The sequence below is a fragment of the Rhinoderma darwinii genome, chromosome 7, assembly GCF_050947455.1.
Source record: "Rhinoderma darwinii isolate aRhiDar2 chromosome 7, aRhiDar2.hap1, whole genome shotgun sequence".
Lineage (NCBI taxonomy): Eukaryota > Metazoa > Chordata > Amphibia > Anura > Rhinodermatidae > Rhinoderma > Rhinoderma darwinii.
The window spans coordinates 29,134,417-29,160,653 of NC_134693.1; the positions used below are offsets into that span (position 1 = coordinate 29,134,417).

At 38.0% G+C, this 26,237-nt stretch overlaps 1 protein-coding gene across 7 annotated transcripts in view; it reads right to left on the reverse strand.

Moving 5' to 3' along the window:
- Nucleotides 1–26,237, reverse strand: part of ASTN1 (astrotactin 1) — a 348,098-nt gene that overhangs the window by 36,273 nt on the left and 285,588 nt on the right. For all 7 annotated transcript variants that reach the window (XM_075833082.1, XM_075833076.1, XM_075833081.1 and 4 more), the window contains 4 exons: nucleotides 21,586–21,780; nucleotides 20,426–20,553; nucleotides 9,556–9,660; nucleotides 1,377–1,565 (listed from right to left, as the gene is read on the reverse strand). In XM_075833082.1, the coding sequence (XP_075689197.1) occupies nucleotides 1,377–1,565; nucleotides 9,556–9,660; nucleotides 20,426–20,553; nucleotides 21,586–21,780 (617 nt within the window). The remainder of the gene's footprint in view (nucleotides 1–1,376; nucleotides 1,566–9,555; nucleotides 9,661–20,425; nucleotides 20,554–21,585; nucleotides 21,781–26,237) is intronic.

Genomic DNA, 26,237 nt, shown 5'->3' on the forward strand with positions numbered 1-26,237 from the left:
TTGAAATATTTGGCACATCTTCATCCTAGCACTTCTAGCTTTAAGCCATTATTAATAGATCTACCCCATATTGTATCCCCGTGCTAAAATAATCGCAACATGTACAAAGGCAAAACTTGCTACTCTACATAACTGCAATAATAAGTAAAAATATTTTGACAGGCGTATTATGCTTTTTTATATATGAATAAATATGGCTAAACTACTAGAACACATAATGCAGTTCTCTAACTTCCTAATATAGTCTTTGTTACATTGTGGTCCTGGAGCGAAGAACTGGGGACCATGACTGTTTTGGGACTAGTCCATTTTATTGACAGTAAAAACACATTTTAGTGGAACCTAAAACTAATTTGATTTGAGAATTTAAAGGTTAGCAACTATTCAATGGAGTATTGCGACAAGACTGCATACATATTATTATTTATTTTATAACGGCATTAACTTCCAGTACATATGAAATACATAACGGATTAAATACACCACATATTAACAAATGATACACACAAGACATGAGCTTACAGAATGACAGACTCGTACAGAACGAGAGAGTGCTCTGCCCATGTGGGCTTACAGTCTACAAGGGGAAAGCAAAAGAGACAGAAGGTGATGGTTGAAGATGCTTAGAGCCTGTTCACATCAGCATTGTCTTTCCATTGAGGGGTTCCATCTGAGCTTTCCATCAGGGGAACCCCTCAACGGAAAGGCAAACGGAAACCATAGCTTCTGTTTGCAGTCGACTGCGCTATTGATTCCATAAAAAAAATGGAACCCTTTCACAATGGTGATAAACGGAAACAATTAGCAAAGTATCCATCACCATTGAGATCAATGGTGATGCAAACGAAAGCCATGGTTTCCGTTTGTCTTTCTGTTGAGGGGTTCCCCCGACGAAAAGCTCCAACAGAACCCCCCAACGGAAAGACACGCTGATGTGAACAGGCCCTAACACAGTTGTGTAGTGGAGACAGGGTTATTGCAGATTGCAGGTTGCTTTTGAAATCTTAGCTGGTGGGAGAGAGTCTAATGTGTTATGGTAGTGAGTTCCAGAGTATGAAGGGTGCATGGGAGAAATTTAGGAGACAATGATATAAGGAGATCTTGCAAGGAGTGGAAATAACATGTGGGGAGGTATCGGGGGATTAGGGCAGAGATGTATAGAGGGGACAGGTTGTAGAATGCATGTCGTTATCAACATTCTGAAATGTATGGGCGATGGGTAGCCATAAAGGGTCTGGCAGAGAGAAGAAGAAGAAGCAGGAGAGGAATGATTGAGTAGGTGGGATAACTGGGTGGTGGAGTTATTGATGGATTGGTAGGGTGCAAAAGTATTATTATGAAGGTTACATTTGGAGATATTACAGGATATCTCTTACCTTTGCTTATATCTTCAAATTCAAGCCACAGTTGTCTCTGAATTTGCCGATTGGGATACCAGATAGAGCAGATTTCCTCAAATCCATACACAGCCTCCTGAATGTAATGGTTCCCGAATTGTTCTAGCAGTGGCATGAATTCTAGACGGGACGTAGCTCCATCAAGAGCATGAAGGGCATGAGTAAAGGCTGATGGGGAAAATAACAAAATTTAAGAGAAATAACTTAAAACATAATGAAAAGTTTATTAAAGTACATAAAAGACAAATTAAAATGTAGATATGTAAAATGTATTATGCCAGTTGCACACGACCAATGTGCCACTCGGGCTGTTTTAACAGAATCCAAGTGGCACCCGACAGTTTTCACAGAACCATTCACTTTACCTATCTTTCCATGGATCACTGACGGGACTCGGCCAGCGCACTCTGTCGTGTGCATGAGGCATAAGTGTTAAAAACATCTAAGTGTTGCAAGACCTCTTCACCATATTATTAGAAATACTTTGCCTGTAGTCACTAACATCCTAGAACAAGCATAACCCCAGAATAACAGAGTTGTCCCAGTCAGACCTTTTACATTTCTGCTCACTATGCAGAAAATTCTGTCATCTGGGTGGTGTTATATAGGTCATCTGATCGCCAAGTCAATTTTAAAGTCATCCATGACACAAGAGCAGTTCATATATTGACCTGAGGAAGAAGACAATCTGACTTTGAAATGTGTTGTCTGGTTTATGTCAATAAAATCCTATCAAGTCTATATATACAATTGTCTTTACATCTCTACTCTTATGGTTCAGATCAGCCCTCCCCATCCTTTCTTAAGACATGTTAACTCCCACCATTGGTCCATTCAAACTGGTTCTATGTACAATTGTTGGCACAAGAAGAGCAGCGGCCAACCAAATGTAATAAACCCTGAATGTTGTATACATATTCACATGCCCACAATGGGCTTTTTTTTTTTTTTAGGTTTTATTCTATGGTGTGCTGTGTGGATTTTGCTTCTTACAACTACTCAACAAGATTCTATTTATTTTTGGGATTTGGTATTGTCAGCCATAACAGGGGAAACGATTTACTCCAAAACATTCCGTAAATCCATCACAGGATACACCATCTTACATGCTAAAAGCAGCCATCCCAAACACACCATCTCTTCAATTCCAGTAGGAGAGATGATTAGAGCTAGGAGAAACTGTAGTCAAGATCAGAGCTACAATATGGAACAAACACAAATTTGTCATAGACTTCAGAACAGAGGTTATAAGAATTGGACTCTTGATAGAGCCAAATCCATAGTGAAATCTAAATCTCGAGACCAATTGTTATTTAACAAGAAATCATCCCATGTTCAGGGTCTAGTCAAACCTACGTTGGATCTCCAATATAGTAACCAATTCCTACAGATTAGGGATATTGTATGTAAATACATTCCCATCCTTTTTGAAGATGAGCAATTGGAAGCAATATTTGAACAACGATACCGCACTGTGTCACGTAGACCACTTACACTAGGCAATATACTCTCTCCCTCTGTTTTTTCATCATGCAAAACTAAAACCACATGGCTGCAACATAGAGAATGCTATAGATGTGGTTCCAACCCTTGTAAAGTCTGTTCATTTGTTCAGCCTACCAACATTTTTCATGACTCGGTTGAGTTAAGCATTTTCCTATTAAGACATACATTAACTGCAACAGTGAATTTGTAATATATATCATTGAATATATCGAATGCAGTTTAATGTATGTCAGCTGCACAACAAGAACACTTAAAATTAGAATCCTTGAACATCTTGGGTATGTCAGGAATCCTGCTATTCCTAACATCTCCAATGCAGCCAGACACATTACGTGTCATAACAGGTCAGTTAATTCATTTAGGACATACGCTATCGAGAGAATTACAGGTTCGGCACGAGGTGGTAATTTGAAGCATACCTTACTTGATAGGGAGGCATTTTGGATTTATAATCTCAAAACCAGATTTCCAACAGGCCTTAATCTACAAAAGGATTTAATGTTCCACTATTGAATAAGGCGGGATCATTCAAAATTAACATTCTTTTTCCCTTTTCTGTTATGTCTAAATACATCATCCATTAGTTAACAAAGCTACCTGGTATACTGCAATTGGTTAGTCATGGGACTAGTGCTGTGATTCTATCACTTTACACACTGACGTGGGTAATATACAATATGGAGTATTTGTAACATTGGGAACATATCTCTATTACTGGCAATGATGGTGCACGACGCTATGTGACTTGGTGTAGCTAGACAGTCTAATACACCACATAAATTATCTAATGTAAAATAATGCATATATTATAAGATGGTGCTTATACTGCCAATAATACCAACACAATTCGGTATATAGTTCCGACCAATTCATTTATGTTTTGTTTTAGCTAATATGTAATTTTTTCGCTTATATTTTTACAGTTTTTCAATATTGTGTTTAAGATATGTGACTCCCGGTATGTTTATATCCGGTCTCTGATCAAATTGGATCCCAGGCATGAGTTATGATCACATCACATATGGATGAAAATGATAATATATTTTTCACATACAAAGTCTGTTGAGTAAGAACTGCACTCATACTGTACTCATACTGTAAGAAATGAGTAATTCTCATGCTGTAAAAAGGGTAAGAACTATAAAGAGTCTCACAGGGTGAATGGAGACACATTGCTTAGCACTGTTGCCTTAAATTGATTGTAGACCATTGTCAACCACGTTTATTTTTTGTATTTTATACTTGATGTGCATAGTACTGTTGCACTCCGGTTTCTTTGTATATCCGGAAATCACAGGTGTCATGAACCTTGATTTTGTTCTAACCACACTGACCGGATGTAAACTTGGGGAGTTTGTATCAACATTGACCACATGCCATGAGTAAGGACACGAGCTGTGTCTGAAACGCGTAGGCAAAATATCATTGCAAACCACCCCTTTCACATATTGAAAATTGTAACTTGTTTGCGCTATATCAAAATTCCTCCTTTCTTCTGTAACTACTAACCTACTATACATTTTACAACCCAAGCTTTTACCTCAGTCTGGCCCCTGAAAATTTGAGATTTCATTTAAGTTTGGAACCATTAAGATTGTCAAGTCATACTGGTCTACAGAAGCTGGGCAAATTCACATGCTGCAGAATTGCTGCAGACTTTCAGTTCAGATTCCGCACTGAAAATCTACAGCAGTTTACATTACAATACATGTAGATGAGGCTTAAAAAAAACCATACACATGTAGTGAAAAATAATCTGTGCGGAATCAACGGCAATGAGCTGGAATTCTCCATCCACAGCATGTCAATTCTGTCGAGGATTTGTCATGGATTATCAAAGCGAATTTCACCGTTTTCAATGCATAGGGTGTAATCCGCACTAAAATCAATCAGCAGAGAACAATTAGGATGTGTTCGCATTCAGACGATTTTTCCGCTTAGGCATCATCATGGAAAACGCCTCTTTTTTTGGCCCCATTGTTTTCAATGGGAATCAGTGGCGTAGTTTACACAATGCTGAATTTTCCACGCCTTGAGTCAAAATCAGTGGTAATAAAAAAAAGAGTACTGACCAACTAGGCATGGAATCCACCCAAAAATTCCCATTGAAATAAATGGGAAGCAGAAAAACGTATACCTTGAATGCTGAACAGTGCTAAAAACTGTGTGCTGCTTTTACTATTCAAAGTCAAAGTCTCAAGTAAGCTGTTTTCAAAAACCGTGCCAAAAAAGGTCAAAATCAGCGTGTATTTTGTAATCAGTGTCCAAAATCTGCAGTGTAAATGCTCTGATTTTGGAGGCAGATTCAGCATCTGATATTTCAGCCTAAACTTAATACTGTGTGAACATACCCTTACAATTGCCTTGCTTCAAAGCAAATCCACAATGGAAAAAGTCTGCCATGTGTGCCTTAGGGCCCTTTTACACCGACCAAATATCGGGCAAACGAGCATTCATTGAACAGTCGTTCCCAATGATTGCCCTGTGTGAACAGGGCAACGATCAGTCAATGAACAAGCAAACACTCGTTCATCAGCTGATTGTATAGTTATCAATGCCTTAAACATTATCATTGTCGGCAGCACATCTCGCTGGGTAATCAGTTCGATGCACTGCCAACATGATAGAAATGTATGAGGACGAGCATTCGTCCCCATGCTTGTGAAAGGAGAAAAAGAGCGCTGATCAACGAGCTGTCTCGTTGATCGGCACGCTCGTTTACACGGCCCACGTCGGGCCGTGTCAAAGTACCTTAACTGTACCTTCCATTTTAACTATTTTCGGCTCATGGGATCTGCCAGTCCTTAATGATGCTGATAAGATTGTTTGAATAGAATTTGTATTACTTGCTTTTCACATTTGCAGTATGTAAAGATGATATACCTGACCTTTTCCAACAACATTTTGACACTTTGAAAAAAGCAAACAAGGACTGCTTTGACATAAACTAGAACTAGAAACTACTGTCTAATCTGATATGTAAGTTATTTCCGGAGCACAATGTGTAATCTGTGTGTCTGAAGATCAGATGTTCACAATAAACGACAGATAAAACCCAGTACAGATAATGCTCTAAGATGAAATTTTGATTCTTTTTTTTTATAAAGATTGTCAATATTTTCCAAGAAATTTGTAATTCTCATACTGTAAAAAGGGAAAGAACCATAAAGAGTCTCATAGGGTGAATGGAGACATGTTGCTTAGCACTGTTGCCTTAAATTGATTGTAGACCATTGTCCACAAAACAATGTATAACTAGTCATTAACATCACCTCATTATCATATATGAATGTGGATATAGAATCCTATAGAGACAGGACTCGCTGGTAGTCATCTCTCATTGTTTTGTATCCCCATTTGCATTCGATAGTTGGCCGTCAATTATCTAATGTATATTATGGTCTTTTGAGTGGCCGTAAGTAGATAGTCGCCTCGAAAACATCAAAGATTGGAGATACATTTGCTTGTCCTCAGACACCTAAGCTTTGAACACCATTCATCAAGTTTTATCTTTTATCATCCTAGTTCTAAGCTCCTGTTCAGTAAGATACTTTCTTGTTACATGTGGAATTGGGTTATCAGGCATGGTCACAAACGCAGCAATAGGAGCCCTGGGCTTGACTCAAACCAAGATGCCTTGTGCGGTGCTTATATGTTATTGTTTAGTTTCCTAAAAGTTCTCAGTAATTCTGGCTATAGATACGAGCAAGCAGTTGATCAAATAATCAGTCAACAACTATTAGTCCAGATTTCTATTATTAATATGGATGTTTGGCTTAAAAAGGTTCTGTCACCACATTATAAGTCCCTTATCTCCTACATAATGTGATTGGTGCTGTAATGTAGATAACAACACTGTTTTTTATTTTGAAAAACCATAATTTTTGAGGGAGTTATGCACAATTTAAGATTTATGCTAATTAGTTTGTTAATGCCCAATTGGGTGTTTTTTTTAACTTTTGACCAAGTGGGCATTGTAAAGAGGAGTGTATGACGCTGACCAATCAGCATCATACACTTCTCTCCATTCATACTCAGCACAGCGTGATCTAGCGAGATCATGCTGTGCTTTCACATACACCCACATTAACTTTACTGAAGTGTCTTGACAGTGAATAGACATCACCTCCAGCCAGGACGCGATGTCTATTCACAATCCCGACACTTCGGTAAAGTTTGTGTGGGACTTAGTCGCTGTACAGCAGTGATTAAGTCCCACACAAACTTTACAGCGCCATTCACATTATGTAGGAGGGCACTTATAATGTGGGGACAGATCCTCTCTAAATTTGCATGTTATTTCAGTGGAGCAGGGAGGTAAAGGACTGCAAAATGGAGCATCTTATCTCTGGAGCAAACACGTCAGATGAATCAGATGTTGGGGAACATGTGGTAACCCCATACACTAAGGACGTAGCTAGGGTGGGCTAGTGGGGCAAGTGCCCTGGGTGCCAGGTTGTAGATCTAGGCATCAACAAGCAACTCTGCCTTGGCCAAGGTATTTAGATACAGGACTAGGGCAGCAAACTGAATCTTTGACCCCGCTGAAGGAAAGCGTAACTACCACTCTGCCATAGACATTAAGTTGTTGGGGAATATGCCAACAAAAATATAATGTTTGCTATCAGCTGAAGTTAATTGGTTTTCCTTAAAGTGAATTTATTAGTACGTTTTTGAACTCGTGGCACATGGTTAGTTTGTTAGTGTAATACATCAAGGCTTTTTAAAAAAAATAAAAAATTCATGTTTTTATAAATTTATTACTAAAAGTTATTTTATCAAAAATTCCTCTGCCACTGAAACGGCAACATAGAAGCCTTTTAAGAATTTACTTTTATTTATTTTTATTTTGGTACAAACAACTCATTAATACAGCTACAGTTGTATCTGTAGAAAAATAAAGATAGCATGTTTTTGTCTTGTATAAATATGTTACAATTGATCAGCCCTTTTCTTAGTGATATTTTTCCTTTCCCACATCCAAGAACACAAGGTCAATTTTAATGAGTGGGATTATTGCATCAAATAACTCACGTCCTCATCAAGAAGCCTTAGCGGGCCAGGTTACATGACATACGCAGGCAGGGCTGAACCAATTAGCGGCTTTGACATTTTCACTCACTGATTGTGGTTTTAGGACTACTCTATAAAGAATGCATTATTTTTACATTTTCTTAAATAATATTCTGATTGGTCAAGGTATGATGAACTTGCTCAACACTTATAGCGTTCGGTCAGGCAGGTCAGCTGTGGTCGTCGCAGAGGTATCATTAAAGTCTGGGCAATCACTCTGTTTTTAAAGCTTTATTGACAATATCTCAGAAGAGTGCAGAGTAAGCACCGCACCTTCATTTAAAGATCCCATGCTAATGTTCCTTTGAGGACTAACAGTTAGCTGTTAAAGCAACCAGTTCTACTGTCTTACGAAGGCCTGGAGCAGTATCATTGAATCAGTTTTTCAATACAAATGCGATGGCTGCTGCGTTTATGAGTCTAGACTATTTGCTGCCTGAGTCGAAAAGTAAACCGAGGAAAGAGGAATGGATATGTCAAGACGATTGTTTCGGCCTCACCAGCGAATACTCTACTCAACAAACTATCTAGACTAATAATGGTTATAATCTCTAGAAAATACTGATATTCCTCATAATTATGCCCATTGTTCCAGCCTCATAATATTAAATAAGGATCAGCTTCACAGTAGTCTCCACAATGCCCACAGTGCCAGCCTCATACTGAAGCACAATGCACTTGAACTATGCTTCGATGCTGCTCCCACTTCTACCGTCCGCCGCCAAGAATTTAGTGATCATCCTATCAGCGGTGGTTGCATGAAACTTCTTCCATTGCTGATCTCTTTTATAAGAGATTGGCACAGAAGAAGGGTATCCATGCAGCCGGAGAGCTCTATTAATGATAACTTCCTAGGACAGAACAAAAAGAGCTTCAATGGGCATCATATCTGCCTCTTGGAGTAAGGGAAGGGTGCTGCCTAAAATGCCCACCTCATGGATAGTGGGCGGACATACTATCGGTGCAACCTGTGCAGCTGAACAGGGGCAGAGTAGGTAAGGGGATCCATTGCCTTAATGCTGTTTCCTTCTGTCTATTAGATTACATGTAAATATCGGAGCTGATGAATTTCATGGCTAACAATTACTGGTGGATTATTAGAGCGACATAAGGGGTGATCAATGATGAGATATTGGAGAGCAAGGAGCCATATATTGTTCTTGCATAGAGCCCCCCAGCTGTCTGTGTCTGCCCCTGGTGCACCCTGCTGGTCATATATGGACAAATATCTCGCCAATATATGTAACTAAAACTCCCCAGCCTATTAACATTTTGGGCTATTGATTTAGCCTTGTCAGATTTTACACACTCCATTACTGGTTATCAGGCACAACAGGAAGAGAAGAGAAAAATAAATATTCACAAAACGTGCAGAACATGACGTTTTAATTTATGGATATATGGATTGATTCAATGTATAGAGCTCAATGCAAGCAGTAGGTTCATATATAGACAGGAGCGTCTATATAAAGTGAAGTTGGGCACGTTTTTTGTCAGGTTGAATGATTTGAATTTCGTTAAAACTTGGGTCCCATTTAGATGATGTTTGCAGCGGTAAACATGCTGAGATCTTCTTTACCTTGGGAGACAGTTGGCTGGTTGAGCCGAATGTGGTACATAATAGATCGTACAGTCCAGTGCTGGATTAGAGGATAACCAGTTACTTCACTGAAGTTGACCATGCCTGTAAGGAAAGAAAACATGGCATTTTTTAATAGGTTTGGTTTAACTTGATGGACATATGTCTTTTTTCACTCCTATCTATCTATCTATCTATCTATCTATCTATCTATCTATCTATCTATCTATCTATCTATCTATCTATCTATCTATCTATCTATCTATCTATCTATCTATCTATCTATCTATCTAAAGTCCAAATACAATGTCAGCCACACAGCCTTGTAAATCATAGGTGGGTGCCGACCTGCCCAGGTCAGGGCTAACAGACCTGCTGTAGTAGAATCCAAAAATCAGGCAGCACTCCAAGGTATAAGCAAGGTAGAAAAAGGTGCTTTATTTACGTTTCTCATAATGTGAAAACCCGATCCTGCTCAACTCAAAGAATAAGCCATCTGTATACTAGAGAAGATGTCCTGTTTAAGTCTGAAGTTGTGTGATGGAAAGAGAAAGTGAACCAAATATATCTATCTATCTATCTATCTATCTATCTATCTATCTATCTATCTATCTATCTATCTATCTATCTATCTATCTATCTATCTATCTATCTATCTATCTATCTATCTATCCATCCATCCATCCATCCATCCATCCATCCATCCATCCATCCATCCATCCATCCATCCATCCATCTATCTATCTATCTATCTATCTATCTATCTATCTATCTATCTATCTATCTATCTATCTATCTATCTATCTATCTATGTAGTACACAAGAAAATAGCAACAGCACACTGCGAACATCAATGGCACCTAAACACTATAAATAAATAATTATGCATTGCTGCTGAATCTACTTACAATAGTGAGGTTCTTAGCGCACATTTTGATCAAATTGTGTGAGCCCACCCACCACGAAAAGGCGACCTCTATAAGGTGGGTCTCTAATGCTGCTCATACACACAGATCTATCTATCTATCTATCTATCTATCTATCTATCTATCTATCTATCTATCTATCTATCTATCTATCTATCTATCTATCTATCTATCTATCTATCTATCTATCATCTATAGTGAAATTAATTTAGTCATACATGAAGGGAACCTGATAGGTACAAGATTATCAGACATTTGAAATTATTGGACAGACATAGAAAGTTATATAAAACGCACTCATTAGGGCAGAAAAACTTCATGAAGAAAGCTCAAAATAAAATCATAAAACTTAAGCTACTGTGTTTTTTTTTTTAAATCAGAGGAGCCTCATAAATGATTTTCTTTGTTCAATCTAGTGCTTCTGGTCTTGTAGAATTCAATATTATATTGCAGTTCTGTGCTGGAAATAAGTATTGGATTACTAGACTTTCTGGATTTTTGGATCATATTAAATGAATATTACTTAATTAATTAGATAGATAGATAGATAGATAGATAGATAGATAGATAGATAGATAGATAGATAGATAGATAGATAGATAGATAGATAGATAGATAGATAGATAGATAGATAGACCCTCTGGGAGCTGTATTGGCTGGCAAATTGATTGCCACCCAGATTTTGCATAATCAGGTATAAGTAAAATATATCTTACTAGGATTTTTAACAACTTGACAGAGTAGAATTTATCAAAGTATTAAGTTTATGCAAATAATTTGTAAAAAAATAGATAGATATATAGATAGATAGCTTGTACGATCAATAGATATATAGATGAATAGTTAGATATGAGATAGATATATAGATAGATAGATAGATAGATAGATAGATAGATAGATAGATAGATAGATAGATAGATAGATAGATAGATAGATAGATATATAGATAGATAGATAGATAGATAGATAGATAGATTTTTTATTTTTCCAATTGTGTGATTCGAGTGACAAAGGAATAAAGTAGAAACATGGAAATCTATCAGCTGCCAAAGTTGCATTTGGAAGAATGGTATTTTTATGCTTCCCATTTTATGCATGACAATAGAAGTGTGCCAGTCCACCTTCAGCCCCTGGATCATGGAGATGAGCAAATAAATCAGGGACCTTGCCATGAGGACAGGGATAATGTGCACTATCAAATAACAGGAGACGGAACAATGTTTAATTTAGAAATTGAAAGTCACTGTACATAAAAATGACTGAAACAAAATGAACTGTCTTAAATTTAGAGATGTGATGGATGAAGGCTCTGATAATATTTATGTATCTGCTATGGTTTTATAGACCTTAATCTGTATTTATCAGCCTCATATGTGTAAAGACTTGCAGTGCAGAGGTAGCAGTCGCACCTGGGTCCTGGGAACTTATAGGCGGCCCAGAAACATACCTGTATCATAAATAGCACATTATTAGCAGGGGGCCCTGTTACATATTTTGCAGGAGCTTCGGTACACATCTGCATGGCAACGAAAAAAAAACAAATCTCTATAAACTATATATTCTAAATTTTGGTCCAAAGAAGAAATTAAATTTCTGCGGTCTGGTCTTTTCATTCACTTTTTGCCTCCAAGTAATGGATGAGAGAATGTAGAGAAGTAAGAACCATGCACCAGGAAGGTCATACACCATTACTGTGTGTACCCTCAACAATTGCTTAGGGTAGCGCCAGGTAGACATCATACAATAATGTTGCTTCCCTGAATATTTATACAAAATTTTATCAATGAAAAAAAAAAAGAAAGATTTTTCCCTTTGTGTAAATGAATGAAAGGTGGTGAAGAGTCTTCATTTAGTAGGACCCTCACAGTTGTGCAGGAAAACCTTTAGCACTGGTTAAATATAAGTTGTAAGATTCAAAAACAGCAATTTTTTAGACGCAAATGTCTATTTCCCATGAGAAAAAAAATTACAGAGATATTCTCCTTAGAAGCTTTGCTTCTAGGGGAGAGATCGGTAACTGATAGGGGCAACAAACGGAGGTTCACATAGTGCCTGTGGGCCTGTAATGCTGATACATAAGTATTCTGAGTGCTGCCATAGAATCTTCGTGCACGTGGATTTACCATGAGTAAGAACCGTAAGTCATGTGCTCATTGGCTGGAGTGTAGCCAGGTGTGTTTTTGGATTTTTACACTCACTGAAGTGTTTAATCAGTGCAAAAAGTATTTTTGTGTTTTCTTTATTTGCACTAGCCTTTCTTTATTCTGATCTTTCTGACCTTGCATCTGACATCGCCAACTATAAACTACTCCTAAACAACAAATTAAGACATATTATTTGTGATTTTTTTCACCTACCCTCCAGAAAAATAAGATTTATTCACTACATGATATATGGTGTTATACACAAAGACCAGTAAGAGATGATTGTTAACTCTATGATAATCAATGTGAAGATAAATCCAAAGAACTGTGAAATTACCCCTCTAGCACAAATAAGATTAGAAACTTGAATCCATTAATTTAGGTCTTAATTGATGGAAATCATAAAATAAGCCACTCTGCAAAGTTGTGATATCACATAATCCATCTGAAAACCGGTATGTGTCAAATGGTGCTAGAATTATGATTAGCACAATACATAATCCGATTTAGGTAATGCTGTCCCAAAACACATCAATAAAATATTATTTTTTCTGTTGGAACAATGTATTGTTAAGAGGTAAGGGGATGAGTTTATCAATAACAACCTGAGAAAACACCCTTTATTTATCTACCCCCCCCCCCACAAACACGCAGGGGATGATTGATAAATAAAACATAGACGTTATTTCTGTGAGTATATAGAGGAAAGCAAAGAACGGAATGTAGCACCTGCCAATTATTCCAATCAGGTCCTCCTAGTAGGGGGTCCTACTAACATTAATGCATTGACCAAAGCAGATAACGCCTTTAAAGAGTATCTGTCACCTCTCCTGACATGTCTGTTTTAGTAATAATTGTATTCCCCATAAAATAACAATTCTGGAACAACTTTTTTTTAGAACTCTGTGTTGTACCGTTCTTCTGTTATTCCTCCAACAAATTTATGAATAAATTGACAACTGGGTGTTACCAGTTGGGGGTGTGTCCCTACACAGTTGGACATCGTCCAATCAGTGCTCATACTCCCAGACTGTGTAGGGACATGCCCCTTTGGCAAGGGCAGTGGTAACACCCAGTTTTATATTTATTCATAACTTTCCAGGAGAAATAACAGAGGAACAGCACAATGCAGAATTCTGAGAACAAATACTCCAAAATTTTTATTTTATGGAGATTACAAGTATTTACTAAAACAGACATGTCAGGGAAGGTGACAGGTCCTCTTTAAGGGTATGTTCGCACGGGCTATTTTCAGCCGTTTTTCAGCCTGTAAATGCCGTGAAAAACGGCTAAAGATGCGGGGGCTGAATGCCTCCAAACCTCTGCCCATTGATTTCAATGGGAAAAACGGCGTTCCGTTCCCAAGGGGTGTTTTTTATTGGCTCAATAGAAAAACAGCTGTAAAAAACGCCGCAAAGAAAAGCAAGTTGCTTAAAAAACAGCTGAAAATCAGGAGCTGTTTACCATTGCAAACAGCTCCGTATTTTTCAGACATTTTTTGTTAAGCGTGTGAACATACCCTAAAGGGATTATCTGCTTTGGTCAATGCAGTAGTGTCCCATAAAAAGAAGCTAAACCCAGGTTAATCGACTACTAAAACCCCAAGCGATAAGAAACAATCTGTGAGGGAACCTGGCAGCAAGTGTTAAATTCCCCTACAACACCACCACAGGAGAAATTAAGCATTACATGGTGCTCGTTGAAATCAATGGGCTGTGCATGTGGTGCATGAACTTGACGGGTCCTCCAGAGAGAGTGAGGCGCTGTTTCTAGCTGCTCTGCATTCTGGCTAACAGATGGATGTTCTGAATGAGAAACTTCCTTCTTTTCTAAACAGGACAGTCCATTTACATTAGAACAAGCCTAAGTTTTTGAGTTGTTCCCTATTGTAAGTTTTCAAAATTTCTGTCCGGCTGCTCCTTTTCTGGGAAAACCAATATGTAACAATCAATATGTCCCTATTCAGCTACTAGCTTTTTCAAAGTCCTGAAATGAAAATCAGTCTAGTCATGTAGCGATATATGTATCCGAAATGTATCACTTCATATTTTTCATGAGTCTGGTAAAGACGGGTCAGCTATTATAAGGGACATATTGGACCTCACCCGAGCTTCTTCCTGAAATAAAACTAAGAAATTGATAAACATCTATTTTTAACACTTTTTTTTTTCAATAATTTTGGTTGTAAATGTCCCTTTAAGTCACCCCAATTGTGTTATTTAATCGTTTTATGAACGTTATCTTCTGTTTTGTTGTTCAATTTCATCCAAAGGTGCTTTGCCGCACTTGGCTTTCCTAAAACGAAGTGATGATAAATTACACTACTCTGATATTTGTCAAAACGATTTCTACTGTACATCAAACTATTGTTCGGAGGTCATACCTCTAAGGCAATGACTGATCAATATTTGGGTCAGATAAATGTATTGTCAATAGAAAATAAGAAGAATGGAAGTTTACACAATAGTGGATTTACATGAGTATTTAAACAACTAGTACTACAACCAGGATTATACTGTAGATCATGCATCCCAATAATGCATTTTATCAAATCCAGCAAAGGCACCTTATTCCATTTCAGTCTGCTTAAATCATCCCAAATTCCACTGATATAGAACAGGGGCAATATTATAGAACAATACACATATAGGTAATATTAATTGGTCTTGTGGAAAGATGGCAACAGCCATTCATCTTCCAACTGCAAAGATAATTGGTCGTGCCACAAAGGCTATATTCTCCAATAATGATTTTGTGGTTTTAAAGGAGTTTTTCACAGAGACTTTTATGATATTTAGATTTCACAAGTCTGGCAGCTGGTAGTGAGAGGTATCTATAACTTCAATTGTTTTCACATGTAAACTCTTCTTTAAAATGGTTGCCAGGACTTATTTGTTCTCGACATCTCCAGAGGTTCCTGCCAATACCAACCAGCCCCTATAACCTCTATTTCTTTGAATTAATTATATTAAAGGTGTCCCTAAACTTGTGGCCCACCAGAGGCTCTTTTGTAATTGTGTGTGTAGATTCGATTTAAAATTGAAAGTTATTTCAGATTTGAAGTTGATTGTTGCACAGCAGTTGAGTGTGTTATAAGGAGTAAAGCATAAAATCATTGATATAGTATTGAACATGCCTTTTGCTCAAGGCATCATGTCTGCTAGCTCCCCTTAAATATTAAAGTGCCAGCAGATCCCGGAAAAATTTTGACATTTCCCCCAAAAAAAATCTATGGACAACTCAACTCATTCACATTAAATGTCCCAAGTGAAGAAGTTCACTTACTTGTAGTGTTTGTCTAGTTTCTCACAATACTTCTACTTGTAGTGTTTGTTACACAATTTGGGCAGCACCAGCGATGCATTTGCCCGTTTTTGGACAGTCCATGTGAAACTGGCCACACATATTACATAAACAGCCATCAATCTAAAGTGTATGAGGGCAGCCCAACAGTCAATCTACCGTCTGCGTAAAGAAGGATCAGATATTTCGGGATTTCAATATGCTAATACTTCGTTCCTCCCAGGAGATAAGATGCCATCAGAGGTGCTTGACAGCAGTTTATTCCCCTCTGCTTATTGAAATAACCTTACAGTAATGCTTGCGCACTCCGGGCATGCATGACTTTGGGCGAGTCTGGACACAGCTGTCGAACAAACGAATGCTTTTAATGTTGGACTGTATCTCCTCAATTATGATCCAATTCTTTGGTCAGGCTTTGTATAGCCAGGTGATGCCATTTCCTGAACAAAGTAGTCCCCAACATGAAAGTGATGGCCATGGGTGATTCTCTCTGCTCTGAAGTTCGGTTTCACTCTACTGCACGATGGATTATTTCAGAGAAGATCTTGAAGTACAACTGATAGAATCAGAGCTTTCCTGGGCACAATAAGATGTGGTAAGCTTTGGCAAGAGCATGGTATCCACTATGTTTACGGCACAGTCAGCAAACTTTGCAGAGCCAATATATTCTTAGTATCCTTTTATCATATTAATAGAAGGTCAACTTCATCTGTTTAAGTCATGTTACCAATTTACATAAAAGAAAGATAATGTATGTGTGCATAAGGTTACAGCATGAGCTAAAGAGAAGAATGTAGACAGCTATGGTAATAGGTGAGTGGAGAGTAATGACAGATCCCGTTTATCTATGAAAGCTGCTAATTAGATAGAGTTCATACAATATCGGAGCGCTGGCTACGCAGCATATGTTAGAGTGGGATAAGAAGGTGTCTAAGAAAAGCGTAATGGTTCGATAATGTCACCGTGCTGATTAGTAATGACTTCAACTGAAATTGTCTGCCTGTGAAATTCGGAGACTGAACATTTTGACATTAACTGTTTGCAACCAAAACTCCACAGCTATTTATAATAATGGTAACACCTATTAGAAATTCCATATATACCACAGTCCAAACTGCATGATATGTGTGCAACACGCCAACCAGAAATACATGCAGGACCAAAAAAGACCAATAAAATTCACATATTTATAAATTCATCCTTAAAAAAATTAAATATAAACATATGATAAAGTAAAAAAAATGCCACACAAAAACGAAGAATAACAATGAGTAACCTGTGGAAAGAAGTACAGCACTGTATGAAAGAATATGCTCTTTAAAAAAATAGTGTCAAGAGGCAATAGATCAAGATATGAAGGCTCAAAGAGGTAGAGAATCCATCAAGATCATGGTCATATACTCGGAACCTACGGTGATCAAGCACAACAGTATATTCCCAAAATTCAGTACAGAGCATTAAAGTAAATGGCAATGAGCTAGAAAAACACCGGAGACCAGCCACAACCAATGTGCGTTTCGTATCAACGCTTTGTCTTGGAATGGTTGGTCTAGGGGAGGGATTAATATTTAAGTAAAACAATTCCAATCAGAGACTTTAGACCATTTTTACATGACAGTATTTTGAATCCGTTTTTGGAAGCCAAAACCAAGAATGGATCCATAAGAGCACATTCAGACATGGCGGAATTGCTGTTGAATTCCGCTGCGGACAGTCCGCAGTGGAATTCTGCAGCAACCGGTTTTTACATTTGCTTCTATACATTTTAGGAAACTCAGTTCAGACGTTGCGGAAAATAACTGTGCGGAATTTAGGCTGCGGTGTAGAATTTTCCCTCCACAGCATGCACATTATGTTGCGGAGAAGCAGCGGAATTTCACTGCGAATTTCAGCCTTTGCATTGCAGAGGGTATGTTCACACGCTAGCTGGCTTTTACAGCTGAAATGACAGACTGTTTTCAGGAGAAAACAGCTGCCTCGTTTCAGCCGTAAAAGCAGCTCCTCGTATTATGCGAGGCGTCTTTGACGCCTGTAATCTTGAGCTGCTCTTCATTGAGTTCAATGAAGAACGGCTCAAATTACGTTGCAAAGAAGTGCCCTGCACTTCTTTGCCGAGGCAGTCAATTTACGCGTCGTCGTTTGACAGCTGTCAAACGACGACGCGTAAATTACAGGTCGTCTGCACAGTACATCGGCAAACCCATTCAAATAAATGGGCAGATGTTTGCCGACGTATTGTAGCCCTATTTTCAGACGTAAAACGAGGCATAATACGCCTCGATTACGTCTGAAAATAGGTCGTGTGAACCCAGCCAAAGGCTGAAATCTGCAGCAAGACCGCTGTGATATCCACAACGTCTGAATTACCGGTCAAATATGCAAATGTTGCTGCAAATTCGCAACGAATCTGCAGCAACATTTTCAGCAAAAAAATTCCGTCATGTCTGAACATGGCCTAACACGAATGATGTTTAAATCTAACCATTATACTTTTCTCTGTGTAGGTTCCGCTCCCGGTTTTGAATTTCAAGTACTTATGCAAAATACTGATTAAAATACGGCTATGTGAAAAATCTGTGAACAATTAAGGATGTGGCTACATGTATCGGAGAGACCAGTACAGAGGTGCACACAAAGCCACCAACGACACATTTTCTTATACACTGTTGTACTTATTTCCATTAGATTAACCAATACCATTCTCCTTTTAATGAGTGGACTCTTTCTAACTCTATCATATGCCTATATTTATTTTTTGAAGTATGAACTAATAAATATGTGAATGTTTTTGGACTTTGCGCCTGCATGTTATTCTTGTTAATGTGTTGCATTTAAATATTAGTGTAAATGCTGTAAACTACAGCACAAAATACTTGACATTGGAAATCCCTGTCAGATACAAGTTAAAAAAAACCATTAGTTAACGTTTTAGGTCTTGGGACAAGCAGGACAATATTTTAAATGCTTTCGAATTAAAAGAGGACCTGACAACTTTCCTGACTTGTCTGTTTTAGTAGATAGTATTCCTCATGAAATAACCAATCTGGAGAACCTTTACTTAGAGCTCCGCGTTCTACCATTCCTCTGTTATTCCTCCTAGAAATGTATGATTAGATTGATAACTTGTACCATTTCACTTTTCAGAGGAGTCGTCCATGATGAAAAAATATATATTTTTTGTTTAGCATTGGCTAATTTAGCTGTCTAATTTAGTTGCATTAAAAATTCTGCTTCCTTTTTATTGCTAGAACTCCCTTCCTGGCTGAGGCTGTATGTAAACATAAGCCAAATCTTTATTTCAACTTCGCTAGTTGATTTATTTACATGGCTACTTACGGCCAATGGTAAAAAAAAATGAAAGGCCTATTCCCACATATACATTTCTGGCAGACCTATGCAATATGCCAAAAATGCCTGAGAGATGTGAGTCTCAGTTCTGGGACCCACACCTATCTCCAGAGCTGGAGTTAACCCATGCTGCATCCAGGTGGATAATGAATGAAGAGGTGGCCACACATGTTCGCAGATCACTCCATAGATTCCTATGGGAGCTACTGAAACAGTTGAGACCGGTTGGGTGACCCCGTTCTGGGCATAGGTGCAGGTTCCAGAGCTGGGATCCACATCTATAACACATTTATGGCATATTCCGTGGATATGCCAGAAATGTCTAATGTGGTAATACCCTTTTAATCCCAAGAAGATGGAGTGTTAACCCCCCCACTCCCACATATCACTTACCGTCTCCCATTATCAAAACTGGGCGGGTTAGATGAGTTATGTTATAGTTGATTAGTTAATGTTAGAGTATAATAGTTGATTAGTTAATGTTAGAGCATCCCATCGACTTGATATGTCGCAGAAATATTTACTAGGCCTTACGTTTGCTCATTATTATTACTACATTCCATTTTTAAGCCTATAGACTTATCAATTAAGGTTACATTTTATCCAAGTCTTCATTTTTCTCATCATGTTATTGTTCCTCTTCTGACATGACTATTTCCATCTACATTTACAAACACGTCAAGATTAGATTTCCTTTTGCATGACTTAAAAACCAGCCACCGTCAACTGCATCTGACTTCTAAGAACATGTAATGTATGTTTCACAAAATTGTCTAAGACATTAGTACCTGGGGGTGAGGTTTCATCGATCTTTACTGGATGTGTTATCATCTGATATTATCACCTTTTAATGGCGTATCCGACTTTTTACACACAAATAGCATAAATGGGCGAGAGTGCCATGTGATAACACATTAAGGGGTGTTAATAAAGCTTTAACACAACCAATAAACAATGTTCTCCCTTGTGTTAGCTAATAATGCTAAAATAGGCATAAAAATACACTAAACCACAGCAATCACATAAGTCCTGGTGACAACATGACATTCGCAGCACCTCGATTTCTATTACATATCTCTTCATCGGTTCTTCTGTAGCACTGTATGAAGTCACCATTGAGGTGATGCAGAAATAAAGGAATTTACTGACCTGTCAGGAAATCGGGGTCAGGAATCGGCTCTGATATCTCTTCATGACATTGGGTTTCTGAGGGTATGGTGGATACAATTAGACCATCTGGTAGTTGATGCTCCAGTCCACGAGCAAAATTATTCTGCCTACAATAGCAGAAATATGAATATGTAAGAGGTCCCTCAGTCCACATAAACTTCCACTTTAGAAGTGGAGGAGGGGATCAGCTGAGCGAGACTCAAACTTTTCACAAGGGATAGAAAAGTACAAGCATGAAGCCCTCCTGTTTCTCTTCTGACATATGAGCATGAACCAGTACCAGGAGAAGCCCCCTTTATGCTTTTGATACAGAGCATCCTCTCATCTATGCACATTCATGGCTATGATCATAGCATATAAACAGTTATTGGAAAGGAAACCCAATATAATTTTTTTTTTAAATGTTCCCATTCTAGCAAAATATGCTACCATATATAGTTTAGATGTCCCCTTCAAACCGAATCCTTGATAATGAATTATACAAGTCATGTTTTATTTTTCAGAAATCTGCAAATTGTCATAAATAATGAACAAGGTCAAAACAATGATAAAACTCCATAAATGAAGGTTGATCATAATTTTCCCTGTAACCTCAATAACTTTTATATACATTATTCCATAAAAGGAAAAGCTTCAAAGAAATTAATGAAATTATTAAACTCTTAGGCTACCTTCTGCAGAATATAGAGAGGTGCAATGCACATATTAATAGATGCTTCCTATATTTCAGAGTACACATTGGAAGAAGTGGGTAGATCATCAGTAGAGACCAATGTGATGTTTGCTTTAAAACATTTCCTACTAAAATATAAATGTAAAGCCTTCAGTTGGCTTTTTCTGTCAAGTTGCAGAGTTTTGTCTTAGTTATATCAATTTCTAGCACAATCAGGCAACTTTCCCAGAATTCTGAGTAATATCCCTAGTGGGATTTGTAATAACAGCAATTATGGTGGTCTTTCAGCTTTCCCCAAAATGCTCCTTTTTTGGGTCGTAAGAACTCCTTAGACTGCTATCTCACATATGTCTGCAATTATCTGATCTTAGTATCATTTTCTTAATTCGACACAATGGTAGGCTATCTCAACATACAATAGATATACAGTACTTCTCTATGGATTCATAAAATTAGTATTATTCACCTAAATGATCCTTTCAGCAGCTGGTTTGGTGGAATTTCCTTGGTCTGGTTGTTGTAACCATAAAAGAGCTCCCCAAAAAGTGTCTGGTTCATTGGCACCTCTGGACTCTCCCCGCAGTGTGCTCCGCCAGGACATGATTCCGTGACCAGATGACATGACAACCCATCTGGACCTAGTTTATAGTCTTCAATACAGCTGGAGGGAAACCACAAAATTGGTCAAGTCAATAATAGATTCCCCACACAGAACTAAAGACTTAATCATTCTTTGCCGTCAGCAGATCTGTCTCCTCTTTGTTTTATTGGGATTAGTGATCTGCAATAAAGGAAAGCAACTCTATAATTGCTGGGTGCCTTCCACGAGACCGCACAAGAACACTGGCCTGACCTTCATGCCAATTACAGCAGAAAATAGTCAAATAAAATCCATATACTAAATAAAAGTAAACTTGACATTTACATGTAATAAGGTGCAAGAACTGTAACAGTAAAACCGGTGGAGGCAACATTTGTTGGCTAATAGGGATATAGACTATCAATTATCTTTTCCTTATTCTCTATTATATTGATCTTTTCAAATGAAGATCCTTGGAAGAAATTTCTTAACTTCCTCAAATTAACAACTTACATAAACCATTAAATATGTTCTTCTCATTATTCTCCTGGACGTGAATGAGGCCAATATGCTGTGCACCGCAGACCTGAAGAATCAATTATAGCCTTTCTAGTAGAGGGTGAAGATAGGGCATGTCATGAAGGGTGCACACACTCTTATAGATTATCCAAAAGTATCCATATCTGCCCTGTGTGTCTATGTAGATATGTAGATGTACATGAAGTAATTTAACCTTGGCCTTACGATGGACATTGCCCATCCAGAAAGAGCTCCTCATTACGGTTATTCATAAAGAGGTTCTTAATTCTCCCTGCTGAATAACGTTGCAGGTACTGTGTTTGCAAGGTAGTACCCAGGTTTGCAGCTCATGTTTAGGTTTTTAGTGTTTTTTACTATTAGTGCTTAAAATCTTTGAGACAGTGAAGAAAACATGTAGTTGGTGTACAAGGAACTCTACCCAACTATGTTCATATTGACTTATGGATTTTTAGATATAAAATGGTAGTCACTGCCTCATCCCTCTTACTAACCATTATCAATTAGCAACACAACCCTACTAAGGCTAGGGCTGTATGATAACACAGTGTCGCCCGCAAGTTACAGTATAATCATACCGCAAACTCAATCTTTTCCCATGGAAAACTTCTACAAGTGAACTTGTGACCATCGTATTGTGTGTCACCATGTTGCTCTAGCCTTAAAGAGGCTCTGTCACCAGATTTTGCAACCCCTATCTGCTATTGCAGCAGATAGGCGCTGCAATATAGATTACAGTAACGTTTTTATTTTTAAAAAACGAGCATTTTTGGCCAAGTTATGACCATTTTTGTAGTTATGCAAATGAGGCTTGCAAAAGTCCAAGTGGGTGTGTTTAAAAGTAAAAGTCCAAGTGGACGTGTATTATGTGCGTACATCGGGGCGTTTTTAATACTTTTACTAGCTGGGCTTTCTGACGAGAAGTATCATCCACTTCTCTTCAGAACGCCCAGCTTCTGCCAGATCACGCTGTGACGTCACTCACAGGTCCTGCATCGTGTCGGACGAGCGAGTACACATCGGCACCAGAGGCTACAGATGATTCTGCAGCAGCATCGGCGTTAGCAGGTAAGTCGATGTAGCTACTTACCTGCAAACGCTGATGCTGCTGCAGAATCAACTGTAGCATCTGGTGCCGATGTGTCCTCGCTCGTCTGACACGATGCAGGACCTGTGAGTGACGTCACAGCGTGATCTGGCAGAAGCTGGGCGTTCTGAAGAGAAGTGGATGATACTTCTCGTCAGAAAGCCCAGCTAGTAAAAGTATTAAAAACGCCCCGATGTACGCACATAATACACGCCCACTTGGACTTTTACTTTTAAACACGCCCACTTGGACTTTTGCAAGCCTCATTTGCATAACTACAAAAATGGTCATAACTTGGCCAAAAATGCTCGTTTTTTAAAAATAAAAACGTTACTGTAATCTACATTGCAGCGCCTATCTGCTGCAATAGCAGATAGGGGTTGCAAAATCTGGTGACAGAGCCTCTTTAAGGCTCTTTTACACGGGCCAATAATTTGGCAAATAAGCATTCATAGGAACGCTCCTTCCCGATCATTGCCCTGTGTTAACAGACAATTGTCAGCCAATGAACGAGCAAACGCATGTTCATCGCGTGATTGTTTTTTTTATGGGGCCAAAAAGATGGTCGTTAGTCAGCAGCACATCTCTCCGTGTAAACAGAGAGAAGTGGTTCTGACATAATGCTAATGCATGGCGACGAATGATCGTATTAACAATTGTTCTTTTCTATACTTTAACAATTGTTTCTCCTTGTAAATGGATTTAATGATCACTGATCGATGTGCTGTATGGTCATATTTCCGGCCAGTATCAGGCCATGTAAATCTACCTTTAAAGCACTGCTGTTTAAGGTCTAAAATACAAACAAGATGTTGGAACTGCACTGTAGCAGGACCCAGAAACTGGTGGGTGATATCCTCAGAGGAATCTTGACAAAAATCCTCATATGAACGTCAGAACACAATCCAAGAGAAGAGGCATTGACAATGCCTTCAATGGGAAGGTATAATCAAAGGCAAGAAGAAAAATGAAATCCCCTTTAGTGGCGCCTTTCCTGTGTAGATTACCTTGGATGTTCTTTACACTTCCATTTTGTAGAATTGGGTGATCAAGAAAAGAGGGTAATCTGTAGTATAAAATTCAATGGGAAGGGGAAATTTAAAAAAATCCTTGGGAAAGGAAACGGATTATCAGTTACATGCTGCCCATATAATTCTATGGAGAGGATTTTTCTATTATATTGGAGTGCTGCCTCTTCTCTTGGATTGTGTTCTGCTGTTTAAGGTCTGAAGTTGTGACAAGTCCTGCAACTCTAACAGCATGATACAACTGTTGTCCCTGCTCCAGTCACAGTACCTTGGTCTCTTTTCACTTCTATTGTAGGGTGACCATCTCCCAACTGTTCTAAGTTATTTCAAAGACTCAACCTCCATGTGTCTTTTCTTTGTTGAAGTTTCCTTAATTCCTGTGGATGTTTCTGTTGCATGATTGAAGTTGTTGTTCAGCCCGAGTTTTAGTATATAACCATGATTAAGTGATAATTAACCCCAAACCATTCATTAAACTATTGCTCAACTTTAAAAGTTCTATGAAATTTCCGGTTATACCAATCTTTGTCCAGGATTTGTATAGTCTTCTTTTTGTATCAGTTTCCTCTGGTTACACAAGTTTTTTCAGACACTCCACAAATGTATTGAGCTCATAGTATAACAATGGCAATTATTACATGCTACAATTTTTAGTAATTATTTTAAAAGAAGGTGATTTACGGTCATGGCAAAAAACAATTTGCTCCATTCTTGATAGATCTTTAGAAATTGTATGGTCCAGGCTACATGACAACTTTACAAGTGAAATGTTGGGTTGCATCTAAAGAAGCAATGGTCACATCTGTAGAAATATATATAGTGGCACAAAAATATGTGTGAACAAATTAGACAGCAACCACTTTTAGGGGTTGCATATGACCCCTATATACTGCACACTGAACAACCAAAGTTGTATTATAACCAAGAGCTTAATATCCAATATGTACAGAAATACAAAGTGTTTGCATGTTTTGGAATTTAGCTCCTCTTCATGCTGCATTGTTTGTTTCAAGGTAATAATTCTGCGCTCACATTTGAAGCACTTCTTACTGATGCAATATATGCAGAGGTGAATCTTTGTCAGCTGAAATGTGTTTGGTTTACATGACAATTATAAGTGCCACTCAACAGCTAATTTTGCTGCGACAGAAAAACACAGAGGACTTGACAAAGCAGAAACTATTAAAGGTTACAGATATTAATAATATTACACAATTATCTCATTTCAGTAATTATGTTACATTTATACGTGCTGTGTACACAATGGTCTTATTTGCCATAACTAGTGCAGAGGACAAACACAGCAACCAGTCATTTTCTAAACTGCAGTTTGAAATGGAAAATCCATTCTGATTGGTGATAAAAGGCAATAATAATAATAATAATAATAATAATAATAATAATAATAATAATAATAATAATAATAATAATAATAATATCATTTTCTCATTTTCAGCTGTTTTCTGAAGTATTCTACATTTTGCATTTCAGTCCCGTTACACTGTAATATAGAAAAACAGGTTTAGAAAACCCATTTCAAATATCCTACTGTACTAAGGAAATCTGAATTAATAGTCCTAAAGTGGAAAGTGGCTATATTTTGCTCTGGAGGACCTGCCATGTTTGTGCATTACGCATACAGCCTATTGATTTCAATGGGCCTCATGTAATTCTTCATTTCTCCTGCGGTGGCACTGCAGGAAAATTGAATATTTGCTGATGATTTTCCGCCAAAGATTATAATCCCTGTGATCTGCTTATCATCTGTGAATACTTCCAACAAAAAGGCATTATCCAAAGTGGATAACCCGTTTAATGACAATTTGTTTATTCTGAAGCCTGCGAAACAGCGCCATAAAACTTGAATGGCACTATGTGATTTTATG